Source organism: Salvelinus sp. IW2-2015, linkage group LG7 (assembly GCF_002910315.2).
Source record: "Salvelinus sp. IW2-2015 linkage group LG7, ASM291031v2, whole genome shotgun sequence".
Lineage (NCBI taxonomy): Eukaryota > Metazoa > Chordata > Actinopteri > Salmoniformes > Salmonidae > Salvelinus > Salvelinus sp. IW2-2015.
Genome location: NC_036847.1, coordinates 23,830,353 through 23,852,950, shown reverse-complemented (window position 1 = coordinate 23,852,950; position 22,598 = coordinate 23,830,353). Strand labels below are relative to the sequence as shown.

Here is a 22,598-nt window from a genome sequence, read left to right as displayed (position 1 = left end):
AGTTCGTCGGTTCTATTGGTAGGGGAGAGAGAGAGAGAGCGATAGAGTCAGAGAGAGAGACAGAGAGAGACAGAGAGCGTCAGAGTCATAACTAAATATATGAAATACAAAGCGATAAATTCAACATCATATAAACACCTGAAAAATATGATTAATGCATGTTTGGTATTTCTTGGGTGGGGGGCTAATCCCTATCAAATCATGATTTTCCCTTGWACGGTGCCTTCGGAAAGTATACAGACCCATTGACTTTTTCCACATTTTGTTATGTTACAGCCTTATTCTAAAATTGATTAAATAAAACAATATCCTTCGTAATCTACACACAATTCAGCATAATGACATTGCGAAAACATTTTTTTKGAAATTTTTGCAAATGTATTACAAACAAAAAACAGAAATACCTTATTTTCATAAGAATTCAGACCTTTTGCTATGAGGCTCGAAATTGAGCTCATGTGCATCTTGTTTCCATTGATCATCCTTGAGATGTTTCTACAACTTGATTGGAGTACACCTGTGGTAAATTCAATTGATTGTACATGATTTGGAAAGGCTTACACCTGTCTATATAAGGTCCCACAGTGACAGTGCATGTTAGAGCAAAAACCAAGTCATGAGGTCAAAGGAATTGTCTGTAGAGCTCAGAGACAGGATTGTGTTGAGGCACAGATCTGGGGAAGGCTACCAAAACATTTCTGCAGCCCGGCAAACTGAGAAATCAGGGGAGAAAGGCCTTGGTCAGGGAGGGGACCAAGAACCCGATGGTCACTCTGACAGAGCTCTAGAGTTCCTCTGTGGAGATGGGAGAACCTTCCAGAAGGACAACCATCTCTGCAGCACTCCACCAATTAGGCGTTTATGGTAGAGTGGCCAGATGGAAGACACTTTTTGGAGTTTTGCCAAAAGGCATCTAAAGACTCTCAGACTATGAGAAACAAGATTATCTGGTCTGATGAAACCAAGATTGAACTCTTTGGCCTGAATGCCAAGCGTCACGTCTGGAGGAAACCTGGCACCATCCCTACGGTGAAGCATGGGTGGCAGCATCATGCTGTGGGGATGTTTTTCAGCAGCAGGGACAGGGAGACTGGTCAGGATCGAGAAAAAGATGAATGGAGCAAAGTACAGAGAGATTCTTGATGAAAACCTGCTCCAGAGCGCTCAGGACCTCAGACTGGGCCGAAGGTTCATCTTCCAACAGGACAACGACCCTAAACACACAACTAAGACAGTGTAGGAGTGGCTTCAGTATAAGTCTCTGAATGTCCTTGAGTAGCCCAGCCAGAGCCCGGACTTGAACCCGAACATCTCTGGAGAGATCTGAAAATAGCTGTGCAGCAACACTCCCCATCCAACCTAACAGAGCTTGAGAGGATCTGCAGAGAAGAATGGGAGAAACTCCCCAAATACAGGTGTGCCAAGCTTGTGGCATCATACCTAAGAAGACTCCCTGGCTGTATTCGCTGCCAAAGGTGCTTCAACAAAGTACTGAGTAAAGGGTCTGAATACTTATGTAAATATAATATTTCAGTTTTTTATATTTTATAAATGTGCAAACATGTCTAAAAAACWGTTTTTTCTTTGTCATTATGGGGTATTGTGTGTAGATTGATGAGGGGGGAAAAAATATTTAATACATTTTAGAATAAGGCTTTAATGTAACATAAATGTGGAAATAGTCAAGGGGTCTGAATACTTTTCGAAGGCACTGTATGTGTGAAAGATCAAACATCAGGACTTCGGAGTGGAAATACATTGTGACCATAATCAATACTGAACAACCTATGTGTCATAGAAACTGTTACAAGGCCCAACAGTGATTATAAAACACCTCTATAAGAGTTTCTTTATTACAATTAAAATATCTTAAAGGTTAGATATTTTATAGCTATACAAAAATACTGTATGTTAACAAGCCAAAAAGGGACAAGACTGCCATCACTTTTGTCTGTGTAGTCAACAACAACATTCGCTGGGGGGCTACCCTGGCAAATTATCGACCTTTAAAGACTGATCTCAGTTTATAATGGCGGCTCTGGCCTCTGTAGCATGACACCGTGACTTCACTGCAATGCATGACCTTTTCAGTAATATCAGCAGCTCATGTTGCCTAGGGATATTTCCATTTGATCCAGGCCTGAGACACTTTGTGATCACCCTCTGTTTTAGCTGACCAATCAGCTAGAGCAGGGTACCCCAACTGAATTTTGCCCGCTGGTGATTTTATTTTGTTCCCCAATTATTCTGAGCAAAACATTATATTAATATATTTTTCTTGTGAATTTTCACTGTTGGACACAAAACACTGTAAAAACACCAGGAAATCCAAGTGATTTTAATTTAGGAAATCTATTCCAAAGTATTCCCACGCATGTGATCATATACAAATGTAAGCAAGGTTTGAAATGATTATGAATTAGTCCAATTTTATATCTATTTGGGCTTCAATTGCGGTCAACTTGCAGTCTACAAATGATTTGTAATTATGTTTCGGCCCCTTGACCATCTGTTCAAGAAAAATCAGCCCACGGCTGAATCTAGATCATGATCCCTGAGCTAGAGGCTGATAAAACATACGTTTGTTAAACTATAGTCTTATACTATATCAAAAAGTGTCTTTAACGTTGGTCACATAACTTTATGCGTGGTAGATTTTTATCAGTTAGTAATTTGTCTTGTGACTGTGGATGAAAATGGCTTACCTCAAAATGAGTACAGGTGTGATTTTGTGTGTCAGTATTTAGAATCATATTAATTAGAACAGAGCGAAAGAAAGAAAGAAAGAAAGAAGAAAAGAAAGAGACAAGATAGAAATAAAGACCAGCACATAGTTTATTCATCTGATTTTATGGGAACCATAACACACCATACCCAGACATACACACTGCAAACACATAAATCACTTCAAACATCCTTTCAGGTATCATCACAGTGAACAGTTGTTAAAACTCAGTCAGTCTAATTTCTGTCTATCTAGATTTGTAGCTAGATAAATTGTGAAACTGTGTAGGCTTTAACTTGCATGAACTACCATCTGATAGCAGCAACAGTAGACCACTGTAAAAGGATTACCACAGCACACCACTATTCTAAAATGTGAGGACTGGCAATTCTCAGAGCACAAATGACAACATTTTGCATTAGGCAGTCATATGAACATACTTTATCTTGTAGCTACTGTCCTTACCCAAGGAACCTGTGTTTACCTTACTATCTACAATCTTCACCAGTTTCAGTCTCCCAGCCCAATCTAGAACATACATACATTCTGATTCCAAACAGCCGACAGTCACACTTCTCAACAATTCTTTGGATTTCCATGTTTTATACACAAAATCATACGCAAACCCTTTAAGAACATAATTAGGCCTTAGTATTGCATGGCTATGTTTTAACAAACTCAAACAGTTTTTTGACTATCTAACTCTTGGCATGGAACACTGGAAATCCAATTAACTTCTCGCTACTTTTAACGAACAAGATCCCTTCTCTTATGAAAACAAACAAAAATATACACACTTCCACAGGCACACATTTAAAATAAAACACCGAGAACCAATTGTGCTCATAATACAAGATTGTTTGGTAACATGAAAAGGCACTTAAAATGGGGTTAAGTCACTTCACACGTTTTAAAAGGAGGAACCCCTCAAAACACCTCAGAAACAGAGGGAGACAAGGAATAGTCCCATGAAGAGGAAGGTGCTGGGTTCATGAAGCCCGACGACGAGACCAATGGCCACACTCAGGAACACGATGGATGGGATCAGTGTCCTGTCCAGGGTCGGTTCAGCCTGGGGGCTTAGGGGCTTGGTGATATGAGCCTCTGATGATCTGCTTGGTAGACCTGTTTCTGAGGAAACCTGGAAAGTCTCCTCTTCGTCAGCCGTAGTAGCGTCTTCCTCATTTGAACTGCTAGTACCATCTTGGGTCATGGTCATGGATGACTCTGAGATGTTCTCTGTGACTGCAAAAGATACGGTTTTGCGCTGAACTCCCAGAGGTGTCTGGCTCTCCAACCCAGGAGAGGTGTGTTCCCTAGCAGTGATGTCATCCTGCTGCTTAGAGCTGCCTGAGTCCTCAGAGAGCACAGCTGCCAGCTCGCTCAGGCCGGCTGCCACCCCTCGCTTGAAGCGCTGGTGAGACACAGGGGGGGACGTCTGTGAGGCGTCATTGGGCGGCTCAGCAGTGTGGCTGGCCAGACTCAGGGTCATTCTGTCCTCTCCTGTGGGCCCAAGGTGTGTCACGGTCACCATGGGAGGGTGCCACGGACAGGTGGCTACTACATCTACAACTACACCTACTTCGCCACCTGCCTGGAAGCTCTCTAGCTTGGGCCCAACAGCCTCTAGCATCAGGACTCCATCTTCTCTGGCCATGCCGTCATCCATTGATGTCAGCTGCTTATCACCAGACTCTTCAGGGAGAGATGGGGAGGCCTCAGAGGAAACCTTTATCTGGGATTCGCTACCCTCCTCAGCTCTGCTGAGCTTACAGAGGGTGGAATCTGAGGGATGTTCTAGGCGACTTGAGGAGCTGGTGCTTGGCTCCTGAATTCTGAAGGACTTCTCGTTTTCCTCCTCTGCATCTTTCTCTGCTTCCTGCCTCGGATCCTCCTCCACCTTTGACCCCTGCTCCGGCACCTCGTTCTCCACCTCCTCAACATCCTCCTCCTCCTCCACCAACTTCCCCACCACTACATTTGGTGTTGCAGAAAGCACACTCTGATATAAAACATCTTCCAGTGAAGAAGGCATGTTGGCTTGGATCTCCGTGTGAGGTGGGTCAAGTTCGGAGTGTGGTTCTGTGTGTTTCAGAGTGAAGGCTCCTCCCTCATCCTCCTCTTTTTCCTCCTCATCAACATCTGAGGCTTCAGCCATGCTGCTGTGGAGAGGTGTTGGAGATGAGCTCAGAGGTGTGGAAGAACTACTCTCTTTGGGCTTTTCCTGGGATGTTCCTCCTCCCTTTTCCTCATTCTTGTCAACTGATGCTTCAGCAATGCTGACATTAGGTGGTGTTAGAATGTGCAGGTGTGTAGAGGGACTACTATCCTTCTCTTTCTCACCATCTAAGACTTCATCCATATTGCTGGGGAGAGGTGAAGGAACATGCATAGGTGTGGGGTGACTACTATCTTTGGGCTCCACCTGGAAGGTTCCTCCCTTTTCCTCCTTCTTGCCATTTGATGCTTCAGCAATGCTGATGTGGAGTGGTGGTGGAACATGTTCTTCTAATTCAGAGTCCAGTTTGGGTATTTCACAATCCAGTTTTAGTAATTCACAGTCCAGTTCCTGTGAAGGCTCTGATTCAGTTGTCAGTTGGTTGGCTTCAGATGCTACAGGTTTGGATAGTACTTCATTGGCTTGTGTTGTGGATGTGGAAAACACATGAGGTGATTGTTTACCCAGGGATACAGTGGCACTGGACAGTGTTCCATCTGCTAATGGAAGGTCTAGGTTGGCTGGGAGAGGAGAACTGGGTATGTCATCGGCAGTCTGTAGGAATAACACAAAAATAAAGAAATAACAGTGACCATGGGAGCTTTTGGGTAGAATGGTTCCAGATCTGTTTGTTCTGTACAGCCAACTCCTAAGGTTGTTGTTTGACATGACAAAGAATCTATGAGTTGGCTATACAGCACAAATACTGTAGATCTGGTACCAGGCTAGCTTTGAGGCACAGGGACTAGTTACAAATTGTGTTGCACACTAATATCACCACAGAGGAAAAGCAACTCAATGCATACTGAAAGTTTGGAATCCATGCTGATGTTATAAAACATTGTAGAGGACATATCATAAAAGGTCAAATGTATGTTTACATGACCCATGCATTTATGTAGGAGACAAAATACACTGACAGCAATCAACAACCAAAATAATTATCTATCAATCTAAAATCCAAAATAATTGTGTTTATCTGTTCATCCAAAATAAATGGCACCAAATGAACAATTACACTTACCCTCAATGGAAGACTGTGCAACTCTCTCCCCCCCAAAACTACTAATGATCTTAAATACATTAAAATATGGCAATTGTTCATTAGGAGGACAGTGGATGATAAGGATGAAACATTACATATATGGCTTCTAAAGAAACACGCACACACATATACAGACTGTATAGATAAAACCATATGGACGTCATATGTTTTAGATTGAGTAAACACTTACATAACACTTGTTGAAACATCCATACCAAGACGATGGATCATTTGTTAATTCAAATTACTAAGGCATGATACCCTTAGATTTATATTCTTTAGAAGAATATCAGTAAATGTATTGTATGTAGGCTACGTTGGAGGCTGCTGAGGGGAGGACGGACATTGGAACAGAGTCTTTTGGCTGGAATGGAGTGAATGGAATGATATCAAACACATTAAAACAATGTGTTTGATACCATTCCATCAATACCATTCCAGCCATTATTATCAGCTGTCATCCACTCAGCAGCCTCCACTGGTAGGCTATTGTTATACTACAATAGAATGGCTACTGCTACAGAAAGATCGTCTGTCATGACTGAGCCATTTGTGTTATTGAGAAATAGGTGGCTAATGATGAAACACTCAAACTCTGATGCAAAATCATGCACACATGGTGAATAAGAACTAGGGTTGAAAAATTTCCCGGTATTTTACAAATGTTCCATCCCGAGAATAAATCACTTTTCTCCCAGGTACCCTGGTATTTCCCACCAAATCCGGAAGTGTCATTAAAAGCATTATAAAGCATATATAGTTGCAGTCGGAAGTTTAAATACACTTACGTTGGAGTCATTAAGACTCGTTTTTCAACCACTCCACACATTTCTTGTTAACAAACTAGGACATCTACTTTGTGCATGACACAAGTCATTTTTCCAACAATTGTTTACAGACAGATTATTTCACTTATAATTCAATGTATCACAATTCCAGTGGTTCAGAAGTTTACATACACTAAGTTGACTGCGCCTTTAAACAGCTTGGAAAATTCCAGAAAATTATGTCATGGCTTTTGAAGCTTCTGATAGGCTAATTGACATCATTTGAGTCAATTGGAGGTGTACCTGTGGATGTATTTCACCTTCAAACTTCAAACACCTTCAAACTCAGTGCCTCTTTGTTTGACATCATGGGAAAATCAAAAGAAATCAGCCAAGACCTCAGAAAAACGTTCATCTGTACAAACAATAGTACACAAGTATAAACACCATGGGACCATGCAGCCGTCATACCGCTCAGGAAGGAGACGCGTTCTGTCACCTAGAGATGAACATACTTTGGTGCGAAAAGTGCAAATATGTGGCTTCATGGGGATGGAAAATGATGTGGATATATTGAAGCAACATCTCAAGACATCAGTCAGGAAGTTAAAGCTTGGTCGCAAATGGGTCTTCCAAATGGACAATGACCCCAATCATACTTCCAAAGTTGTGGCAAAATGGCTCAAGGACAACAAAGTCAAGGTATTGGAGTGGCCTTCACAAAGCCCTGACCTCAAACCTATAGAACATTTGTGGGCAGAACTGAAAAAGCATGTGCGAGCAAGGAGGGCTACAAACCTGACTCAGTTACACCAGCTCTGTCAGAAGGAATGGGCCAAAATTCACCCAACTTTTTGTGGGAAGCTTGTGGAAGGCTACCCAAAACGTTTGACCCAAGTTAAACAATTTAAAGGAAATGCTACCAAATACTAATTGAGTGTATGTAAACTTCTGACCCACTGGGAATGTGATGAAAGAAATAAAAGCTGAAATAAATAATTTTCTCTACTATTATTCTGACATTTCACATTCTTAAAATAAAGTGGTGATCCTAACTGACCTAAGACAGGGCATTTTTACTAGGATTAAATGTCAGGAATTGCGAAAAACGTATTTGAATGTATTTGGCTAAGGTGTATGTCAACTTCCGACTTCAACTGTAAATATGCTTGGATTTGATTAGAGCTTTCATCAGCATTGAAAATTCAAACCTGATGCTACCTGACCCTGATGAGCCATATATTAAATACATTTAATGAGCCTGACATTAACGACATTTAATGAGCCCGAGCCCAAAATATCCCAAATGATTGTGCCATTACCCAATACATATATGATATTGGCTACTGCACATTACGCGGGACAGAAAAACATAAAAGCCCATAGATGTAGCTAGCTATATGCGCTCTTGGGTAAATAAATTAAACTAGCTTCAGTAGGCTAGTCCTTTTTGAGTGTGAACTGCATTACTGTACTCTATTATACTGTATTATATGGACTGGAATTACGAACATCGTTCAAACCATGATAAAGCAGAAGACAACATGTGATTCTGGGGGAGCACATTTGGCCTACAAAGTTAGAAGTATAGACTAGAGAATTACATTTTAATTTAGAAATATAATAGGGCTTATTTGTATAATTAGTTATATATACCTTTCATAGCATTCCCGCTAATGTTATTAGCCTACCTCCTTTTTCTCTCTCTATTGTTGCTTCATTCCTTCCTCGCTTTCAACAGTTACATTTAATACATTTCGTTGTCCTTATTTTCATCATTCTAATGACATCCTTGAATAATATAGGACTAGAATTAGATGCAGAAGGCTTTCACTTCTCTTCACGAAGATTAAATGGTTATGGGTCTGAATAAATAATTGCTATAGCCTTCCGCCATCACACGTTCGCTCTTCTTTCAAACTACCCGTTCTATTGGCTGCTGTATTTAACGTTCAGCAAAAAAGAGCTTGCGTCCCTCTTGGAATAGTCTATTGGTATAAGAAATGCAAAAAAAAATGTAGTGGCAAGAAACAGTATGTGAACCCATTGGAATTACCTGGACTTCTGCATAAATTGGTCAATAAATTTCATCTTCATCTAAATCACAACAATAGACAAACACAGTCTGCTTAAACTAATAACACACAAACAATTATACGTTTCCATGTCTTTATTGAACACACCGTGTAAACATTCACAATGCAGGGTGGGAAAAGTATGTGAACCCTTGGTTTTAATAACTGGTTGACCCTACAATAACCTCAACCAAACGTTTTCTGTAGTTGCAGATCAGACCTGCACAACAGCCAGGAGGAATTTTGGAACATTCCTCGTTACAAAACTATTTCAGTTCAGCAATATTCTTGGGATGTCTGGTGTCAACCGCTCTCTTGAGGTCATGCCACAGCATCTCAATCGGGTTGAGTTCAGGACTCTGACTGGGCCACTCCAGAAGGCGTATTTTCTTCTGTTGAAGTCATTCTGTTGTTGATTTACTTCTGTGTTTTGGGTTGTTGTCCTGTTGCATCACCCAACTTCTGTTGAGCTTCAATTAGCAGACAGAAATCCTTGCATTCTCCTGCAAAATGTCTTGATAAACTTGGGAATTCATTTTTCCGTCGATTATAGCAAGCTGTCCAGGCCCTGCGGCAGCAAAGCAGCTCCAAACCATGATGCTCCCTCCACCATACTTTACAATTGGGATGAGATTTTGATGTTGGTGTGCTGTGCGTTTTTTCTCCACACATAGTGTTGTGTGTTCCTTCCAAACAACTCAGCTGTAGTTTCATCTGTCCACAGAATATTTTGCCATTAGAGCTGTGGAACATCCATATGCTCTTTTGCGAACTTCAGATGTGCAGCAATGTTTTTTTTGGACAGCAGTGGCTTCTTTCGTGGTGTCCTCCCATGAACACCATTCTTGTTTAGTGTTTTACGAATCGTAGACTCGTCAACAGAGATGTTAGGATGTTCCAGAGATTTCTTAAAGTCTTTAGCTGACACTAGGATTCTTCTTAACCTCATTGAGCATTCTGCGCTGTGCTCTTGCAGTCATCTTTGCAKGACGGCCACTCCAAGGGAGAGTAGCAACAGTGCTGAACTTTCTCCATTTATAGACAATTTGTCTTACCGCGGACTGATGAACATCAAGGCTTTTAGAGATACTTTGGTAACCCTTTCCAGCTTTATGCAAGTCAACAATTTTTAATCTGGAATCTTCTGAGATCTCTTTTGTTGAGGCATGGTTCACATCAGGCAATGCTTCTTGTGAATAGCAAACTCACATTTTGTGAGTGTTTTTTATAGGGCAGGGCACCTCTAACCAACATCTCCAATCTAGTCTCAATGATTGTACTCCAGGTTGGCTGACTCCTGACTCCAATTAGCTTATGGAGAAGTCATTAGCCTAGGGGTTTACATACTTTTTCCAACCTACACTGTGAATGTTTAAACTATGTATTCAATATAGACAAGAAAAATACAATAATTTGTCTTATTGTGTCTTATTAGTTTAAGCAGACTGTGTTTGTCTGTTGTTGTGACTTAGATGAAGATCAGATCAAATTTGATGACCAATTTATGCAGAAATCCAGGTAATTCCAAAGGGTTCACATACTGTTTCGTGCCACTGTATGTCCAACAAGCTATTCTAGTCTAGCTTTTCCTGCATTGGACTCCAAGAGCTAAGGAGCGTTTTTTTAAGGAAACGCCAGCGAGGCACAGGTGCTTGCATATTGCGCAAGAGACAGAGGCTATAAGTTAGAYGCTTCTCATGAATAACCCATCATTATTTAGCTAAATATAATGCAAATACTGCATTGAATGTATTACCTAAAAGAGGTAGGCTAGGACATCTATATATAGGGTATATATCAATGTAGAACATAATTATCTATTTGGATGCAATATGAATGGAGTTGATGGAGAGCGAGAAAGACTGCGAGAGACTGCTCCCTCGTGCACTGATTTAAAGCAACAATATTCAAGTGAAAGGCTGTTTTAAATTCTGGAGCTGCAATTAAAAACATAATCATCTTTACAATTAAAAAACAATGCCAGATGGAGATGGGTAAATTAGACACGCATTCTGTCTTTATATTACTGTAAAATAGGCTATACTGCAGCAAATGTAGGCCTACCTAACACAATAAATAAAGTTACCATGATGAGCTGACCCTAAGCGTTGATTCATCATGCAGAGGCCGTAGCCAGATTTAGGCATTGCATATCATTTAACAGTTTAACAGTTTCACGCCATGCTGTTGCTATAAATACATTCTTATCATTTTTCTGTAATACCAACATGTTTCAAGCAGACAACCATAGTCCCTGTGCCCAAGAACACTAAGGTAACCTGCCTAAATGACTACCGACCAGTAGCACATCTGTAGCCATGAAACGCTTTGAAAGGCTGGTCATGGCTCACATCAACACCATTGTCCCAGAAACCCTAGACCCACTCCAATTTGCATACCGCACCAACAGATCCACAGATGATGCAACCTCTATTGCACTCCACACTGCCCTTTCCCACCTGGACAAAAGGAACACCTATGTGAGAATGCTATTCATTGACTACAGCTCAGCATTCAACACCATAGTGCCCTCAAAGCTCATCACTAAGCTAAGGACTAAACACCTCCCTCTGCAACTGGATCCTGGACTTCCTGACGGGCCCGCCCCCAGGTGGTAAGGGTAGGTAACAACACATCTGCCACGCTGATCCTCAACACGGGGGCCCCTCAGGGGTACGTGCTCAGTCCCCTCCTGTACTCTCTGTTCACTCATGACTGCACGGCCAGGCACGACTCCAACACCATCATTAAGTTTGCTGATGACACAACAGTGGTAGGCCTGATCACTGACAACAATAGGGAGGAGGTGAGAGACCTGACTGTGTGTTGCAAGGACAACAACCTCTCCCTCAACGTGATCAAGACAAAAGAGATGATTGTGGACTACTGGAAAAGGAGGACTGAGCACGCCCCCATTCACATCGATGGGGCTGTARTGGAACAGGTTGAGAGCTTCAAGTTCCTTGGCGTCTACATCACCAACAAACTAACATGGTCCAAGCACACCAAGACAGTCGTGAAGAGGGCATGACAAAGCCTATTCCCCCTCAGGAAACTAAAAAGATTTGGCATCGGTCCTCAGATCCTCAAAAGGTTTTACAGCTGCACCATCGAGAGCATCCGGACGGGTTGCATCACTGCCTGGTATGGCAACTGCTCGGCCTCCGACCGCAAGGCACTACAGAGGGTAGTGCGTACGGCCCAGTACATCACCGGGGCCAAGCTTCCTGCCATCCAGGACCTCTACACCAGGCGGTGTCAGAGGAAGGCCCTAAGAATTGTCAGAGACTCCAGCCACCCTAGTCATAAACTGTTCTCTCTGCTACAGCACGGCAAGCACTACCGGAGCGCCACGTCTAGGTCCAAGAGGCTCCTAAATAGCTTCTACCCCCAAGCCATAAGACTCCTGAACAGCTAATCTAATGGCTACCCAGACTGCATTGTTGGTTAAGGGCTTGTAAGTAAGCATTTCACTGTAAGATCTACACCTGTTGTATTCGGCGCATGTGACAAATACAATTTGATTTGATTATAATTTATCGGTTTCTCACAGTTATTTATCCTGGGAAAAGGGAGTGGTTTTGAGTGGTAAATTCCGGTAAATCTTGGTAACCGGGTTACCACTATTCAACCCTAATAAGAACTGAAAGACAAATGATACAAGTAGTAAAAACAGCTCATGCAGTTTGTGGCCATCAGCGTGCACGTTACCTAAATTGTGGCTGAAGCTTCAATGAGCTGTGAAATGAATTGTCATTGGAGAAAAAAATATTAGTTTGAAATTTATTGCACTTTATTAGTCAATTCACCCATATTTAGGAACAGAACATATTTGCCACTACTTGTTGTTGCATGCAAAATTAAGAACAATTCTAATATAATTATTTTATGCCCTAATGAACGAAAAATGTGCAGTTTCGCTGAAAATCATGCATTGATGTCAATGGGAGATTTATGTGAAAGTTTTAGCTGGAAGTACAGCTCTCAAGTTAGGATTCAGCCATAATTGAATAAAATAACATAGGTCTAGTTATTTAAGCTGAGACTTTCAACTGTAACACGAACCAACACACTCTGGGATTCAATAATGAGATAGAATGCATAGAAATTACAGTGAAGTTTATGATTTCAGCCGATCTCCTGAGGGGAAGGCATTAACTACAGATTCATACATCTATGGCTGTGCTAGCTATGTGCCACATTCATTCATATCCATATTGCCATTCTATTCAATTAGCTGATGAAATAGGCATGCACATATTTATGACCATTCTTACAAATAATTTCTGCAGTTCTGTTATACTGTATCTACCGGTTTACACTTCATATTAAGTTGCTGTAACTGTACGGTAACCCTGACATTATACTAGTATCAACATTGTACTAACATGTTATCACAACAATGCCTCTGATGGTGTGTGCCCCACTAAATCCTCATCCTGACGATGACAAACTGTTCCAAACACGTATGAGGCCTAAGATGTGCATATCCAATGGAACTTTTCCAGGTGCTGAATTGACTGAACAGTTCAAGAAAACTGAATTCCTTTAACTGTACACAAAGTGCTCTACACTTTTACAACCCAAGAGTGTGTCATCCCTAAATGTACCAAGATGAAATGTACAACATAGAGAATGTAGTATAAATATATGAATACAAGTTCAAAGATAACTGGTAAGAAATACTGATGAGTTATTCCACCGTTACCTCTAAGTCAAGCTCTGGTTGAAGAATGACTGGACACTGAGGACTGGGCATCAACATGTCTGGCACTGGCTTAGTCACCGGTTCATCTTCAAAAACAAAGGTCAACAGTTAATCACACTACCCATTATTCTAAATGTACACTTTCATGTAAAACTCTGTACGTACATTGTATGTATTGGACTGGCCTGAGAGGTAACAGTATGATTGAAACAGTGAATATAGCGAGAGTCAAAATAAGGATAGAAAAATGTCTCCTTACTCTCTCTCTTTTGTTTCATCCTTTTACAACTTTGTAATAACTCTGTGTGATACTCATATGCAGCAGTCCTGCTTTACCTTCACCCTTCTCTGGGAACTGTGCAAAGTAGTCAGAATCCTCCATACTGAAAGCAAAGACATAACATGACTGTTAACCAATGGCACTGCAATGAAGACACTCATGATCCTATTGTAAAGATAAATGTAAATATACATTTGATCAGCATGATCTTATGTTACTCTTTTTTAGAACACAAGACATACAGTGCATTCGGAAAGTGTTCAGACCCCTTCCCTTAATCAACATTTTGATAAGTTACAGACTTATTTTTCCTCATCAATCTACACACAATGCCCCATAATGACAAAGTTAAAACTGTATTTTAGAACTTTTTGCAAATGTGTCAACAATAAAAAACAGAATACCTTATTTAGATAAGTATTCAGACCCTCAGGTGCACCCTGTTTCCATTGATCATCCTTGAGATGTTTCTACAACCTGATTGGAGTCCACCTGTAGTAGATTCAATTGATTGGACATTATTTGGAAAGGMACACACCTGTCTATATAAGGTCCCACAGTTGACAGTGCATGTCAGAGCAAAAACCAAGCCATGAGGTCGGAATTGTCCGTAGAGCTCCGAGACAGGATTGTATCAAGTCACAGATCTGGGGAGGCTACCAAAAAATGTCTGCAGCATTGAAGGTCCCCAAGAACACAGTGGCCTTCATAATTCATAAATGGAAGAAGTTTAGAAGAAGGGCCCGTTGGTCACTCTGACAGAGTTCCTCTGTGGAGATGGGAGAACATTCCAGAAGGACAACCATCTCTGCATCACTCCCAACAATCAGAACTTTACAGTAGAGTGGCCAGACGGAAGTCACTCCTAAGTAAAAGGCATATGACAGCCCGCTTGGTTTGCCAAAATTTACTCTCAGACCATGAGAAACAAGATTCTCTGGTCTGATGAAACTAAGATTGAACTCTTTGGCCTGAAGGCCAAGCGTCACGTCTGGAGGAAACCTGGCACCATCCCATCATTCCGTGGGGATGTTTTTCAGTGGCAGGGACTGGGAGACTAGTCAGGATTGAGGGAAAGATGAACGGAGCAAAGTACAGAGAAATCCTTGATGAAAACCTGCTCCAGAGTGCTCAGGACCTCAAATTGGGGCGAAGGTTCATCTTCCAACAGGACAACGCATGAGTGGCTTTGGGACAAGTCCCTGAATGTCCTTGAGTGGGCCAGCCAGAGCCTGAACTTGAACCCGATCGAACATCTCTGGAGAGACCTGAAAATAGCTGTACAGCAACGCTCCCCTTCCAACCTGACAGAGCTTGAGAGGATCTGCAGAGAAGAATGGGAGAAACTCCCACAATACAGGTGTGCCAAGCTTGTAGCGTCACACCCAAGAAGATTCGAGGCTGTAATCGTTGCCAATGGTGCTTCAACAAAGTACTGAGTAAAGGGTCTGAATACTTACGTAAATGTGAAATTTGCAAAAATTTGTAAAAATGTATAAAAAAATGTTTTTGCTTTGTCATCATGGGGTATTGTATGTAGATTGATGAGGGAAAAAACRATTTAATCAATATAAGAATAAGGCTGAAACGTAACAAAATGTGGAAGAATGTCTTAATATTTTCCGAATGCACTGTAGGCCTACAGAAAGCATGACTCTCACAGAGCCTTACTCTCACATCTCACACATTAGTGGAGTGGAGTGTTGGTCACTACTTGTTGAGTAATAGCCTACAAGATGCAAGCCAAGATAATCTTATACTATAGCACAAGACATATACCTCATGATCACTCTTGGAAATGCGAGTGGATACGCCTTCCTCCTGATCTTCGTGTTTTCCCTTTACCTACCATTCACTTGTCAAACTCTGAAGAGTTTGAACAGGGGTGTTAATTAAGACCTAGACAACCAGGTGAGGGGAGTTCCTTACTAATTAGGGACTTTAATTGTTCAATCAAGTACAAAGATGAAGTGAAAACGCACAGACACTTGGCCCTCCGTGGAATGAGTTTGACATGAGTTAGAGGATCGCGGCTAGAAGGGATGCAGTTAATGTCAACGTGACGTCAAAAGTTGCTTGTTCGAGTCGCATCTGGGAGAATTTTCACATTTTAGTTAACCCTAACTAACTATTTTCTTAATCTTAACCTAATTATCCAAACCTGCTGCGTAAGTTCTCCTAACCTGCTACGAAAAGTCACTTTTTTTTACCCCTTTTTCTCCCCAATTTCRTGRTATCCAATTGGTAGTTACAATCTCGTCTCATCGCTGCAACTGCCGTACGGACTCGGGAGAGGCGAAGGTCGAGAGCCGTGCATCCTCCTAAACACAACCCAACCAAGCCACACAGCTTCTTGACACAATGCCCACTTAACCTGGAAGCCAGCCGCACCAATGTGTCGGAGGAAACACTGTACACCTTGCGACTGTGTTAGCGTGCACTGCGCCCGGCCCACCACAGGAGTCGCTAGTGCGCGATGGGACAAGGACATCCCTGCCGGACAAACCCTACCCTTAACCCGGACGACATTGGGCCAATTGTGCGCCATCCCATGGGTTTCCTGGTCGCGGCCGGCTGCGACAGAGCCTGGACTCTTACCCAGAATCTCTAGTGGCACAGCTAGCACTGCGATGGAGTGCCTTAGACCACTGCGCTACTCGGGAGGCCCCCGAAAAGTCACTTCTGAAATTAGCTTCATCCCATTTAGTCAAAATCAATTTAGAGACATTGGCAGAAAACCTTATATTAGCAAGGGTCTCCAGTGTCAGGGGGTAGTGAAATAAGATATTGCATATAACAAATTGTGACAAAACAACTGGCAGAGGCAGTGGAAAATAACAGCCACAAGTGTATTGGTAACTGATGCTGTGGCCTAATGACCTTGATAAAGCAAGCTATTTTGGAGATTCTCTTTATGACTAGCGTCCTGTCCAGGGGGTGTACTTGTATATCAAGCTGCCTAAAGCTACAGAAATAAGAGATAGAATCCTGCCCTATAGCCGTTGCTCAGACAAGGCTACTTACTTACTTCCCTAACCACATAGGATGGCAGATTTCACTCAAAAGGTTTCAGTTTAGTTAACTACAGAACCCATTTATTAATAGGTGGGGTTTTCCATGCCCCCCACCAACCACCCTTTTTCACTGCCCCACTTCTTTGTCCCACCTTTTCTCCTCTCAAGGCTGCATACAGTAGTAATGAAGACCCACGTGACTGGATCCATCTATATCCTATATCTCAGGAATCCACAGTCTTTTTAAGGGTTTTCAGGGGGAGGTGACTCCCAAACCCCCTGACTACTCACACGCAGGATCACAAGTTTCATCATGCGTTCCATGCTTGTGAGTGTGAGATGCCAAACAATAACTCAGTAGCCTATGTTCCCATCCTTCTCAATGGCGAACCGCCATTGCAGACAGATGCCAAGTGTTGAGAGGCAGTGGAAAACTACAGAAATCTAGATACACTGTTTTTATATTATGCCTTGGGGTTTAATGATGGGGTGATGTTTTTCATTGATCACATGGTGGCAGTTGATGCATACACTGTGATGCACAATTGACTGCCAAATACAAGTGCGACAACCATAATTTTAAGAATAGAGGTGTGAATTAGACAATTGGTCATTTATGAGAGAAGGACACTTCCTATCTATCCATCTAGCCTATCTATCAGCCTACACTGAAAATGAAATGATCCTGTCAATGAAAAGGAGAGCCCTGCAGACGATCAGATTGCTTTGGAGGAATAAGGCCAAAAGGAGCAATAAGGGGAGGAGTCAGGTGGAGCCTCAGAGATGACCTATTCCATTGAAACCGGATTGGGCTGATGTCAACTGTGGTTTTCCATTGAAAGGTCAGGGGTAAGTGTCAGAGAACGGCGGGGCTGAAAGTGACACCTGCCTTGTACAAGCTATTTCGATCCCCCTCACAGCTCATACACCCCTGGATTGCTGGCATTCTGAGAGGGTGTGTGTGCATGTGTCTGCCATCTCCGCCCCCCTTCAATGTACTGGAGACTGGATCACAAAATATAACCTGGTTGAAATATTATGAGATTGTCCCACATAAACCACTGATGCAAACCAAATCTGATTTTGCGTAACTGCACTGGTTGGGTAGGCCAATTATATGGCAACGTGAGTCACTGTCTGCAACCAACCACTCTGTTAAAATTAAGTGCTTTGTAACCCCAAAACTAGTGGCAACTGAGCAGCCACTCACTCAAAGGAGAACAAACCTTAAAGGGATACTTCAGGATTCTGGCAATTAAGTCCTTTATCTACTTCCCCACAGTCAGATGAGCTTGTGGATACCATTTTTGTCTCTGCGTGCAGTGTTAGTGCAATTGTAAACTAGCATTAGCGCAATGACTGGAAGTCTATGGTAACTGCTAGCATGCTAGTACATACATAGACTTCCAGTCAATGCGTCTAATGCTAGTTAGCATTGGCTCACAAAACTACCTCTGTAGTATTGTAGATGAAGGGTTTTATTGACAAAATCCCGAAGTATCCCTTTACCTTTCCAGGTGTATTGAGACACATCATCCTGAGATGTTTTGAAACATGACATGGGGTGTGTTGTAACTCCACTTAATCAAGTGTTGTGCAACACCTTGCCAGGACAGGGAGCACTACCAGAAAAGGTTGAAAACACTATGTTGGTATTTCAAGTTCTGTTTAGTGCAGAATTAGATCCCTTCTCTTTTGGTGCCATTTCCTCTCTCTAAAGCTTCAAAACAATATTATGATGTTTCACATCCTGTCTAGTGCAGAATTAGATACCTTCTTCAGGAGCATTTTAACTGATGAATGTTATCTGATCATTTGCCAGTTTATCCCATTTTGGCAGGCACTGCTGAGCACAGTGCTCAATCCACCAGCAGTAGCTGGAGGTTTTAAAGYAAGGATTGCAGGATACTGTACTTGCTTCGACCATTAAAAGTTGGAAATGTGGGAATGGGATGTGTCATTATTGATCGTCATTTTGCCTGATGGTTTTGATATCAGTTAATCATGATCCATTACACCTCATGACACAAAAAGCTGCTTAATACTAATATATAAGTATACTTTTCTTTCTTCAAACGTGCATACAACATTGTGTAAAATAATCATAAAGTTCCCAAAAAATATATTACCCACAATCCAAGATTTGGCAAGATAGGAAGTGCAAGGAGATTAAAACCAGACGTCTAATTAGTTCAATCACTAATGTTCTCTATCTTCGTTTATCCTCATAAATAAATCTACTTACATTTTGAGAAAGATATTAAGTTGGATGATTTACTTATTTTAATTGGTAAAATGAAATTAAGAAATCATTAAAATTAGTTGAATTAATTATTATTAAAGACATGCTCCGGAACATTGGCGATAAATAAATATTATTTTAACCTCCCGCTTTGGGCTGGATGTGTCAATGTGTAGTTCATACATGCACAATCTCTGAGCAGAATCACTGTTTACCTCAATTAGTTTGAAAGCTATGTTTTTTCTGGAAGCTGTTCTGCACCATTTTTCCTCACGTGTGCCAGACACCTAGCAATTCAAGTTCTAGCCAATGAGCTTCAGCCGCTCGCCATTTCAGTGACAGCTAGCAAGATGCATACACAGCAGAGTGAGCGAGAGAGCAATGACGTGGTGCACATATCTGTTCATATGTGACGTAGTACGCAATTCTCGGGGCCACTTTTGGCTCGTGAGCAGTACTTTCAGACCTACTGGCTAAAAAGAATACAAAAGTACTGGAGAATCTCTTTACGTACACGCTGGTGGGTTTACATTCAAAGACCCTCCAAACAACAGCTCTCAGGATAGATGCACTACTTTTCATGGTTTCATCACACAATCATGGTGTTTTGAGTCTTTCTATTTTTACAGTGCACTAGAACAAGTGTTCCTGGAAGAAGTGGTCCTGAGACCTTTCACCCTGACTTCCTCACAACCCTTTAGACAACTTTCATCACTGTAGTAGCATCACAGTAGTCCCTCAAAACTATTATCAAATGTGATTAATGTGAAAGTGTAATAGCAGATTGTATTATCATCTTATTATAGGCTTGCTATTATCTTCCATTCCTTTCCATGTTTGCATTCCTTAGGCTTATGCTATAGGCCTACTGTACATAGACTACAGTAAGTAGGCCTAGGACTATTTTGTTTGACGTCAACAGATTGATAGGATGCTTGGATGATGATCAAGGGAATTTACCTGTAACTGCTTTCAGTTTTCAGGATACTTGTAAGGTCTAGCATATCAAAAGGGCTAGCTTGTGCTGCATCGTCTTCGTAGGACACGAGAAGAGTTACCGCGTAATTCATGTGCGAGTTGTTCGCCCAGTAATCGCCATCTGGAGTTTCGTAACGGACAACAAACTCAATGCGAGCCCCATGGTGAAGATACGGTGGGCAGAAGGAGAGCTTGAAGGAAAATTTATCAGTCTCACCGTCGCCCTGGACATAATCTGCTGGACAATCAAAGTAGGTGCTCCAGCTGTCCATAGTTGATCTAATGCACACCGTTTTGTTAAATGAAATATTAAGCACTCGAATAAACACGATAAATGCCAAGGGCTCGTCTTCAATAGGTGACACACTCTCCACCTCTACTTTATTAATGTGCACTGCTTTCGTCAGGGCAGCCGCAGTGGGAATGGTCCACTCCGGGTTTATGCGGTAGGTCGGTTCACGGATTTTCGGTCGGTATTTTGCCTCCTCTTCTTCCCACCTGGCATCATCCTCATCATCCGAATCAAATTGGACGAATTCCCTAACGTCGGTTAGGTCTCTACCTGTTGTATCGGCAAACGACACTCTCCTGCTGGGAATTGCATCCTTGATTTTCAGATACTCTGCGGTCTCATCATAGATGGACCGTCCGCGTTTCCTTGGGATAGGAGAGCACCTGGGGATGAGACGCACGTTTGTCTCCTCGCTGTCTTCGTATTCTTCATCCGAATTACACTGTCCTTCGTCATAACGCCGTCCTTCTCCGGATGACCCCTCTTTCTTCACCTTGGTGAAAAGACCCTCCTGGGATGGTATGGTTAAAAAAGACATTTCCTCGGCTATTCACCCTTCGAGTCGCCTGTCAACAGCACTGGTCAGAGGATAGAATCCAATAGAATCCAGTGGTATGGGTTTGTACAGCTTTATCCCAGCGTTACGAACAGAACTGCCACTTATCCTGAGTTTCAGAACGTGTTGTACAGCATGACGGCAATGGAGTACTGAGGAGCATGTGCTAGTCTCTATAATACCAACTTTTGTGGCTCGTACAGGGTAGTCCTCCTTGTTTAGAAGACCTTAGCTGGAACTTTAGTTAGGTCTTATTCCCAGAGGAATAACCGTCTAATTTTAGCTGTGTATTGCCTTCTCCAAATTTGCTATTGAAGTTGGTACAACCCTGGACTGGCGACTCCACCCTCTGTTTCCGTTTGCCGAGACCATACACGCCCACCTCCAACATTACACTTTAGGCTACTACACTCTGTTTGGAAACATGCTTTTATATTCATAAATAATATTAGACGGAAATAAACCACGCCTAAACAATGCAAAATGATATTATGGTCAATCCTATGTTTTCTTCTGTATTGCTCTTATTATTGGGCTATGTAATATGCCATAACAAATTACAACAGTATTGTACATCAATGTTAGATTTGTTTTTAAGTTCCTTTACATTACCTGAAGGGTTTCCCTTCTGATCGAACCACAGGATGTTTTTTGTTGTTGTATTGTGATATTTCAGTCTTTTACTCTCTGTGAATGGAATATTCCCATGATGTCACATCATGTTCTTTTTTATTATGTAACGTCACATTGTGTCACAATGGGCTACAGTGTATTTAAAGGGCTCTTGGAATGCCTATCAGAATGTGATGCTTCATCAAATCGTCATATTTGCCATTACATCGTTGTATTTAAACATACGACAATAAGCACATAACCTACTGTAGGCTATAGGTTACAATATAATATTTAGTGAATTTTAATTTGATAATTCTACAGGAATTTTAATTTKATCATTCTTTTGTTGCTGAGAATTTTCTTGAAATGCAGATGAGCTTTGTGATTGACATAAATTCACTGAAAACCCATGCTAACACATGGTTATAACAGTATTGCACTTTTCATGTAGCTTACTTTTGGCCAGCTAATAGCCTAACCACCGATCAAGTAACATTATGGATTAAACGTTCAAATCCTTTTGCAGCAGGATTATTTTGCTGTGACAATATAGGTCCAATTAAGATTCCCTTCACCAGTACACCACCGCCACCAGCCTGTACAAGGCAGGAGGGGTCCATGGACTCATGCTGCTTACGCCAAATCCTGACTCTGCCATCAGCATGACACAACAAGAACCGAGATTCGACAGACTAGGCAATGTTTTTCCACTTCTCAATTGTCCAGTGTTGTTGATTGCGTTCCCACTGTAGCCGCTTCTTCTAGTCGTCTGCTGCAATAGCCCATTCAGGACAAGGATCGATGAGTTGTGAGTTCCAAGATGCCGTTCTGCACACCACTGTTGTACTGCGTCGTTATTTGTCTTGTGTTGGCCCACCTGTAAGCTTGCACGATTCTTGCCATTCTCCTTCGACCTCTCTCATCAACCAGCTGTTTTCGCCCACAGGACTGCTGCTGACTGGATGTGTTTTGTTTGTCAAACCATTCTCAGTAAACCGTCGACACTGTCGTGTGTGAAAGGCCAGGAGGGCTGCCATTTCTGAGATACTGGATCCAGCGCCTGACACTGACGATTTGCCCCTT

At 41.9% G+C, this 22,598-nt stretch overlaps 1 protein-coding gene across 1 annotated transcript; it reads right to left on the bottom strand.

Moving 5' to 3' along the window:
- Positions 1–3,086: 3,086 nt before the first annotated feature.
- Positions 3,087–21,171, bottom strand: si:ch211-167b20.8 (serine-rich adhesin for platelets). Its single transcript, XM_023991470.2, has 4 exons — positions 20,035–21,171; positions 13,875–13,921; positions 13,539–13,624; positions 3,087–5,498 (listed from the first exon to the last, which is right to left on the bottom strand). Exons 1-4 carry the CDS (start codon positions 20,880–20,882, stop codon positions 3,663–3,665), a joined length of 2,817 nt encoding a protein of 938 aa, XP_023847238.1. The 5' UTR covers positions 20,883–21,171; the 3' UTR covers positions 3,087–3,662.
- Between the last annotated feature and the right edge of the window lie 1,427 nt (positions 21,172–22,598).